Raw genomic sequence first — 9,354 nt, 5'->3', positions numbered from 1 at the left:
AGGAACAATACCATCCTTGCGAATCCAAACAAAGAAGCGTTGAAATTGATTCTGTAGTTCTATTTGCTCTTAGATTTTGCATACTGAGTAATTTCCTTAATGAACAATGGAAGTGTAGCTTTACAATCGGAATTGTCTGCGACCGTATAATTGACCAATCAAGAGTCCGGCTTCTGGGCGCTCGCCCAATGGCGGGGCGGAATGTGGGCCACGTGACTTTAAACCGGGAGCCGTGACGCGATGGCTGTGTAAATGCGCGAGTCGCGGCAGCGAGCCCCTCATTCTGTGTGTGAGCCATATTTGCATTGTTTGCCAGTTCCAGCGGCGGTGGTAACAGCAGCAGCGGCTTGCAGTCGCTCAGTTCGTGCCATTACTACAGTCTCCGCTTTTAAACTCTTCTCTCTCTTCCCCCCCCACTTTTAAACGCGTCTTCGCCACCGGCATCATGTCAGAAAGCACAGTAGAAAAGAGTGTCGAACGATCCCCGAAGGTAACAGTGTGCTCGTGTTTTGTTTCAACAAAAATCCATTCAGTTCGGTGGAATGATCTTAAAAAGCAGCAAAATACAACAAACGGCTTGTTACATTTTGAAAGGAATAAGCACGGGTTCTTTGTGATAAAGACGGCAGGCTTGAGAATCCGAGATCCACTTCAAACAAAAATCTAAATGGAAGACTTCTTTATTTAAAAAAAAGGTTGAGTTGCAAAGTGTCAGATACTTGCGAAAGTTGGCGTTTAGTTAACTGAACCCTGTTTCAATGAGAAACCCATTAAAGCTCCGCTTTCCGTTTTGAAGGGCGGAATGGTGTTGTACAGAAAGTTCTGCATTTCTCTCGGAATGGAAAAGCAGCTGGAGGTTCAGTGTGGATGTTAAATCGTGAAAGTCAAGTTTCCCGAGCTGCTGTTGACGGACATCGGTTCACTTTGATTTGGATGCCGATCTTTATTGTTCCTTTAATCGAGTTGCGTTGCGAGGGTCGACCCTCGTTCCCTGTCGCTATGTGAATTTGGTTATAAATCATACTACAAAAGGCGATCGCGCCTTTTTTTTAAGCAGAAGAGGATTTTCTTCGGACCGATAGTTACTGCGTGTGTCTGGCTGTATCTTTTCGGATACAGTTGAATTGTAGCAACATCAAAGGGTCACGCAGTTCGAGAGTCTGCGGCTAGGCGCAGAGCGCGTATTTCACATGCGGGTTACCATGTTTGTGAATATATTTCTGTTAAATGACCTTATTTCCCGCCATTGGCAGTACTCCCCACGTTTGAAGAAGTGCAGGTGCTGGCACCACCGTTGAAGTTGTGCATTGTTGTGTTTGGAGGTGGGTAGAGAGCGCACCGCCCGGTTTCGGCATCGCTTCTCCCGACTTCATTAGGGGTTAGATCAGCATTAATGTACGGCAGCAAAACACGGGGGAGGAGGGGGTGGAGTGATTGGGGGTAAGGTTGGTTGAAAACTACCCTCGTTATCTGATTTGCCTCAATAGTGACTTCAGATAATGTTTACGTAAGATCAGATGAGAATTGTTGACTTTTTAACGTTTCTCGTAGTTTTTGCGATATGCTGAGCAAATACATCGATCGCGTTCAGGTTCCTCCCGCTTTTCCTCAAATGTCGATCAAATATCCATTTTTGAAAGGTGATTGATGAAAACGGCTTGGTTCAGGAGTTTCTTGAGCCTTGATATTTTAAAATTGATAATTGAAAATATATCCCACCTCCCCGCAGGTTTATTCTGCTGAACTGGGTTTGTGAGCAGGATTTAGTCGCGCAATTCGTAACGAGTTTAGTGATTCGAAGTATTTTTTTTTGGGGGGGGGGGTTTGCATTCTTTCTGCATGACATTTGTGTGATGAAAATATAGTCGGTTTGAAGTGTGGAAGCCGGGGCTTTACTTCCGCCTCTGAAACCGGTTACATCGCGCTTTCTGTGATCTGTAAAAGATCGACCAGTTTAAAAGGTGACTGATTTTTAGCTGTCCCTATATTTGGATCCTGTGTAATTGTGCTATTGAGCAGATTGTATACCAGTTTCTTAAATGGAGGACGATTGACTTTGATCCTACGATTTATCTTTCCGGGAGAAAGAAAAGGACGAGAGAATGTCGGATCGTGAAAAAGGTGGCCTTGGGGATAATGACAGCTATAAACGGATTAGGAGATAAAGATTAGGAAACAATTTAATAAATTGGACGAGGATCGATCAGATCGAGATGCAGTGTAGGGTGATGACATATTTACAAGTAGCAGTACGATGTATTGGAGGAGAGATTGATTTTAGAAGTTGCCTTGGTGGAGTTAAAATTCTATATGAAATTTATTTTCGAATTCCTATTTTTATTGCATGGGGTAATCTCTTTGTTCCAGCGGATTATTGCGATTTACTTTATAATGCTTTCATGTCTAATGTACAAACAACGTATTGCAAACCGTCAGTCCACAATGTAACTGCATGCATGGAAGACTGATTTGTAGATCTGTTGCGCTTGAGCGAGTTGCGATTTGGACACTCGAGGAGAGGCTGTTTGTGATGGCGGAGAAGAAGCGTTGAGAGAAAGGTGGATGTGTGTGCTATTTTTGGCGATTTGCGCGTGTAGGTGGTGCGTGCTCAGCACGCTGCGAGTTTGTAGTCCGGTCGCCCCTGTGGGGAATTAAAACGTTTAGGCAGCGCCACGCGGAGAACTACCATACCCAATGTGCCCCGTGGTTTCCAATCATCTAGATATAAACGGGACGGGCGGAGACAGATCGCGATACCAGTGCGCTGGGCGGCGCCGGCTGCCAAAGCAGCCAATGCACGCAGGCGGGCGGGGAAGGTGCAATTTGACGTCCCTTTACTTGGGCACATAGGTGGGCGATTTTTTTTCCCAGAAATTCCCAATTTGCTGATTTTTTTTTCGCAAACATCAAAGTGAAAGGCTAAAAGTGATGAACATAGAAGTTAGGAAAGTGTTTTGTTAGCTACGCAGTTGCGCATTGTTGAATGTTACCTTTTTCTTTTAAAGGATCTGAAGAAAACTCAAGAAGTGGAGCCTGAGAATGGCAAAGGTGACGCACCAGCTAACGGAAATGCCGTAAGTTGCTGAACTAGTTTGCTGTCGAGTTTTCTGCCGTAGTCAATCGTGGTGAACTTTTTTCAGTGTCGGTTTTTTTTAGGAGAATGAAGAAAATGGAGAACAAGAGATTGAAGAGAATGCAGATGAGGTAGAAGATGAAGAAAGTGAAGATGTTGGGGAAGATGATGAAGAGGAAGAGGATGAAGAAGGTAACTTACAGACTAATAATGTTTCCGGATGTTGAGAGCTATCATATGCAATCTTCAAACCATATGGGTAAAATAAAACAACTAGTTGACTGTCTTGTGTTAATTTAGTTTGAGGTGCCAGGAGTGTTTTCAGCTGTCCTTGCTCTTCCTTTCTGTTAAGACTGCTTTCTTTAAAGCATATTTCCAGTTTAGTTCTCACATTTTATGAACTGGTTATATAATAGGAAATATAACTGTAGCATTTGAGTCCTTTGTATCAACTGATGTGCACATGCTCAGTCTTTGTTTCCATGTTGTTACTTTTACAGTGACACTCCTGGCCATCCGGGGAATGACACAGATGTTTCTAAATTCTCCACGGTGTAGTACCTTGAATGGCCTGTGGTCTTGCATTAGGCAACTTTATGTTTATTGACTTGTTTTAGTTTCTCTGAAGTTAGAAATATTATCAACATGACATACAACTGTGTGTTGGATCTGTTTTGGTGACCTACTGAGAGTTTGTCATGCAGTTGCCCACCTGATCAAGTCTGCTGGTGTGATCATGGGGGGGGGGGGGGATGTGAAACTTCTTTGCATCTGTATTATTGAAATCATGGATTATTTTTCTCCTAGACGAAGAGGGTGATGAAGATGAATGTGAGGGTGCTGCAGAAAAGCGAGTGGCTGAAGATGAAGAGGTAGGTAGCTATGATATGCCTGCTTGTTTTATTGAGCAGGATATGCAGTTGAAATTCGCGGTTTCATTTATCGTCTACCTTTTCAGTTGTGTTCCTACAGAGACCAAAGTAGTAAATAATTTTACTGCTTTGGATGTCTGTAAAAGAACCCAGAACTGTGATATTGACTTGGGTATGTACTAAGTTAAAATTTTAAATAGACTTTTCTATTCAGAAGTTCTGGAACTAATGACAAAATTATAAAATTTTGTTATTACTTACTATGTATCAGTAATGGTTAAAAAATCAGTTTTGTAATTAAGTTGTAATGATGTCAATCAAGGCAACAATCATTATTTAATGTTTTTCAACTCCCCATAGGATGATGTTGCAAAGAAGAAGCAGAAAACAGATGATGAATAAAACTACTTTCTTCCGCGTTTCCCTTTTTTCTGTTGGAAAAACTTGGTCATCATCACTAAGTAGAGTGTACACCAGTGCAAGTCAACAGCAGAATTTTTAAAATAAAATTACTAAGACTTCATTGCCCTACTTCTTTCTTAAAATCCTAAAGGAGAATTTGTTTGTATTTTTATTTACATTTTATATTTTTGTACATATGGTTAGAGGTCAGCCAATTTAAACATTGATCTCTGGTGACCAAACAGGGCTTTGAAGTTCTTCTGTAAAACAGACTTTACTGGTGGTTTGACCATGTCTTGGCCACATTATCATAACGGTAACCTGTAAAAATAAATAAAAACACAAAATTAATTTGATCATTCCAATAACTGTGTATGTACTTTAGCTGTACGATAAGTAGTTGGTTTGTATGAGGTGGAAAGGCCAAAGATCAAGGTTTTTTTGTCTGAAATACTGTCCATTGTGGCCTGTTGTATGTGTGAAACAGTTTGTTGTCCAATAAACCGGAATTTTATTTTGCTGAGTTTTTCTGATGAATTGCCTCCTTGAGATTTTTTATCTTCTATGACACCTTAAAATAAAATGCTGCTCTCGCACTAATGAAACTGAAAGCCAATGAACTGTCAGAGTGCTGCATTCAGTGGCAGTCATCTTCATCACTGAAATCAATTATTCTGAGTTGAAACGTTAAGTAAATAAGCTATTAATGCTCAAATAAAGTGATAGTGGACATAAATTGAAAACAGATGTTTGACTATTTTCAAGTAGTTAAATTCATATAATATCATCATCAGATGCCATGTCCAGTTTGAGCTTTGACTGCCACTGCCCACAAGCTCCTGTTTCGGGTCAAGTGGATCAATTTATTGGTATTCATTTCCAGTTCTCTGGCTGCTGTCTCCATCATCATTTGTCTCTGCCTTCCTCTTGTTTTTTTCCCTTCAATCTTTCCCATAATTACCGTGCATTCTAACTCCTTTCTTAGTCACATGTCCAATGAAGTTATGTTGCCTTTTCATGATCTCATACATTATTTCTCTTTTGGTGCTTGCTCTGTTCATGACATTCTTGTTAGGTATTCGTTTCATCCATGATATTCTTTGCATCCTCCTCAAAAACCACATCTCTGCTGCTTCAATTCGTTTCCTCATGTTACTAGATATTGTCCAACATTCTGAACCATATAACATAACAGGATAAACGTAACATTTCAGTACTCTGAGGTAGGTTGTCATGCCTTGGTTAGTGTGGGTCAGTATACTCTTCATTCTCGTAAAGGTGTCTTCTGCCTTCCCTATTCTTCTTTTGATGTCCATGTCACACCTGCCATCTTGATGCCAACTAGCTTCCTAAGTAGCAAAATTTCTGTACTTGTTTTATGTCTTCCCCATTTATTCTCTGCCCGCAGATAGGATTCTCCTTTTTGGATATTGCCATACATTCTGTCTTTTTGCAATTGATAGACCCATTTTTGCACTTTCTTCAACAACAGTATCAATTAAGTTCTGTAGTTTTTAACTCCGTACTTGCAATTAACACAGTGTCATCCGCATATCTGAAATTATGTATATTTTCACAGCCAACTTTGATTCCCAAGATGTCTCTTATTTTTTTTGAAATATGTTTCACTGTACACATTCACCAAATCGGGAGAAAACACACCCTTGTCTAATGCCTCTCTTGATTTTCATAAACGGACTCACTTCTCCATCTATTCTTACAGTGGCAGTTTGTTCCCAGTACAGATTTCTGATTAGGCAGATATCTTTTGAATCTAGATCTAAAGTTTTCTGTAACATGTCAAATAACTTATTGTGCTTCACTTTATCAAATGCTTTTGCTTGGTGGATAAAACAAACAAATCTTTCTGCACTTGGAATAGCTGATAGTATCCTTAACATCAATATCGTGTTTCTTGTACTTTTGTCTTTCACAAAACCACATTGTTCTTTTCCTATTTTAGCTTATATCTTACTTTTAGCTCTTGTCATCAAAATTCTTAGAAGTATCTTGGTGATGTGACTAATTAAACTTACGGTTCTATGTAATTCACATTCTATTGCTCCAGGTTTCTTAGGAAGAGTGATAAATACTTTTCATCTCTTCTGGTATTATTCCAGTCTCATAAATGTCATTGATTAAATCAGTAAGTTTTTCAATTCTATAATCTTCCAAGGATGATAATTTGTTCTATTACTAATTCACCAGGACCTGCTGCCTTTCCTTTCTTCATCTTATTTATTGCATTGCAAACTTCAGATTTTAAAATACTGGGACCTTCAAATGTTCTTAATTTCTGTTTTTTTTTTTTGCCTTGATCGTTTTCAAACAATTCCTGAACATACTCAGTCCATCTGTTCATAATCTCAACTTTTTCCATGATAACGGTACTGTCCTTTGCTTTCAAACATCCACCTGAAGAACAGAGGAGCTTTTTACCAGTGATATTCTTGATTTGTTGATGTAACCTTTTTGGATCAGTAATAGGGATTCTTTCTAGTTGCTCACATTCCTGGTTCAACCATTCTTTGGCTTTTTGACATAAGCTTTTAACTTTTTTATCTAAGGACTTGTATTCTGTAGGATTTGCTTTCTTCCATTAGATTTTTGATTCCATCTGTCAACAACAGCGTTAAGATGATCTTCAAAACAATTCTGAAGATGCTTCGCTCGGTATGGTTGATTCTGGGCAGCAGGGGGTCCCCGACCGTCAACAAGCTACTGCTGATAAAATTCAAGTAACACAAAAGAAAATTATTGCCACTTGGAATGTTAGAACCCTATATCAAGCAGGAAGATGGAATCATATGATGAATGAAATGGAAAGACTAAAGATTAACATCATGGGAATTAGTGAAGTTCGTTGGACAGGTGCTGGAACATTTCAGAACAGAAATCAAACACTAATCTTGTGGAACATCCCATACTAATGGAGTAGGAATTCTTAAGGATGAAAACATGGCAAGAAGTGTTTTAGGACATTGGGCGATCTCAGAGAGAGTGCTCCTTGTTAGATTCAGAGGGCAACCATTTGATTTAGCAATTATACGGGTATATGCACCAACAACAGATGGAACAAATTAGGATATAGATAAATTCTATGAAAAGCTTGAACAAGGAAAGAATGGATGCAAATCTCAAGATATTGTTATTATCATGGGAGATCTAAATGCTAAAGTAGAACAAGGTGCTGATGGAAATACCATAGGAAAATTTGGACTAGGGGAAAGAAATGAAAAAGGTTTGAAATGGGTAGAATGGTGCAAGATGAAAAATCAGGTCATTATGAATACCTACTTTAAAAACCATCCAAGACGCTTGTGGACCTGGAAAAGTCCAAGTGATAGTCCAGAGGTCCAATTGACTTTATTACTATAAACCAAAGATTTAGAAACTCAGTGACTTAATGCAAAGCATATCCAGGTGCAGGCTGTAATAGTGACCATAACCCAGTAATATGTCATGTAAAAGTAAAACTTAAAAAACTAAAGAAGCAAAAACCTGAACAATCCCTTGACTACTCGCAATTAGTTAAAGAAGAAAACTTAAGACAAAAATTTACAATTAAAGCAAGGAATAGATTTCGAAGTCCAGAAATAGAATCTGTTGAAGATGATAGTTAAACTTAATTTCTACATGATTGCTATCTAAAGGATGCCTTGGTAGAATCAGCGAAGTCAGTGATTCCTAAAAAAGAATAAATTCATATATACATAACATAATTTGATAAGTTGTCTGCATTTATAAAGTTTATTAAAGAGGTAAGTAATGTCTTTATTCCCTGTTATGGAAAGCAGAAGAATCCAAGTTGTGTTCTTTTTAGAATGCAATGTTAGTTTATAAATATGTAGACTGTTGATATTTATTACAGTACTTGTAATTGGCTTTAGAGATGTTTAATTTCAGTGTATTGTCTCGCAACAGTGAGATGAAGAAAAATTTAAGTAATAGAGTGAAATGACATAATCCTTTTTAATTCTGTTAATGAACAAATAAATATTCCTAGTTAGGCTTACATAATTCCTAGTTGAAAAATATTCTTTGATGACATAACCAGCTTGAAAGCTGCTAGTTTTAGGCTACAATTTTTGGCCATCTTGCTATATATTTTAATTTGGTGCCAACACTGACATTTTCTCTTAAACCTTTACTAAATCAACATTTCTGTTTCTCAATTTTCAGCTAATTCGAGCATAAATGATATTCAGTTTAAAAGTCACTGAGAACTGTGAACATATGCCAGTCTGTAGTGTCCCTTTGCAGAGTGGTGCTTGGGATTTTCTCTCCCTCTTTTAAAATAAAATCCAAGCCTATGAATGTGATTTCATTGGTGTTTTAAATATTTGTTTTTCTTTTTCTTAGGACATGCAGAAGCATTCAGTGCATTGTGTCAATGCTTGCATCTTTGTTCTCTTGGTCTGATTCCCCCACTGCCCTGTATTATATTCTCTTAAATTACCTCTAAACTAGTCTTGCTTTTCCTGTCACCTGCTTACACTTGGATTAATTGGCCACTAAGTAATAACCCAATCTACGTATATTTGGGATGTGGGGGAAATGCTGGAGAAAAGTTACTTGGCCATGGGAACAACCTGCAAATTTAGCACCTGAGGTTGGGATTGAACTTGGGAGCATTGAGAGGTGAGGTACTAATTGCTAAATCATTATGCTGCCCTGGCCTGCAACATAAAAGAAAGGAAAATCAGTTGTGAAGTCCATTTTTATCTGTAAATTCGATGCATTTTCAAATGTTTACCTTATACTTGGAAAGGATTATTCTGTTTAAATTCACAATGTTAAAGAATATGGTAAATGTGAAGTATTTTTGTGTTAAGATTTTTAAAATTTAAACCAATCTTCATTCTAAAAGAGAAGTTAATAATTTTTTCTTTGTTAAATTTGTAAACAAATCTGAAGTGTTTATGAATAGACATTCTCACACATTGATCTACATGACAATTTTCAATGGATGTCTACCTTTTAATTTAGCAAAATACTTGCTCTTGT

The 9,354-nt window shown here is 38.1% G+C and overlaps 1 protein-coding gene and 1 long non-coding RNA gene across 2 annotated transcripts in view; one reads left to right on the top strand and one right to left on the bottom strand.

Moving 5' to 3' along the window:
- Positions 1–268: 268 nt before the first annotated feature.
- ptmaa (prothymosin alpha a) lies at positions 269–4,870 on the top strand. The gene is made up of 5 exons (XM_059945770.1): positions 269–490; positions 3,006–3,074; positions 3,157–3,265; positions 3,881–3,945; positions 4,306–4,870. The coding sequence occupies exons 1-5, from the start codon at positions 446–448 to the stop codon at positions 4,345–4,347; spliced, it is 330 nt and encodes a 109-aa protein (XP_059801753.1). The 5' UTR covers positions 269–445; the 3' UTR covers positions 4,348–4,870.
- A 2,209-nt stretch (positions 4,871–7,079) lies between these two features.
- The window catches only part of LOC132378673 (uncharacterized), a 45,956-nt gene continuing 43,681 nt past the window's right edge, over positions 7,080–9,354 (bottom strand). The window contains exon 3 of the long non-coding RNA XR_009507153.1: positions 7,080–7,719. This is a non-coding gene — a long non-coding RNA (uncharacterized LOC132378673). The remainder of the gene's footprint in view (positions 7,720–9,354) is intronic.

This window comes from Hypanus sabinus, chromosome 2 (genome assembly GCF_030144855.1).
Source record: "Hypanus sabinus isolate sHypSab1 chromosome 2, sHypSab1.hap1, whole genome shotgun sequence".
Taxonomy (NCBI): domain Eukaryota; kingdom Metazoa; phylum Chordata; class Chondrichthyes; order Myliobatiformes; family Dasyatidae; genus Hypanus; species Hypanus sabinus.
Note: the sequence above shows the minus strand (reverse complement) of the source record. Positions and strands in the feature narration are given on the sequence as shown.

Bases quoted from the DNA above. Each gene is read 5' to 3' on its own strand.
- ptmaa (XM_059945770.1), top strand. From the start codon at position 446: ATGTCAGAAAGCACAGTAGAAAAGAGTGTCGAACGATCCCCGAAG. The intron at 3,266-3,880 runs GTAACTTACAGA...TTTTTCTCCTAG, and splicing joins AGAGGAAGAGGATGAAGAAG to ACGAAGAGGGTGATGAAGAT. The intron at 3,946-4,305 runs GTAGGTAGCTAT...AACTCCCCATAG, and splicing joins GAGTGGCTGAAGATGAAGAG to GATGATGTTGCAAAGAAGAA.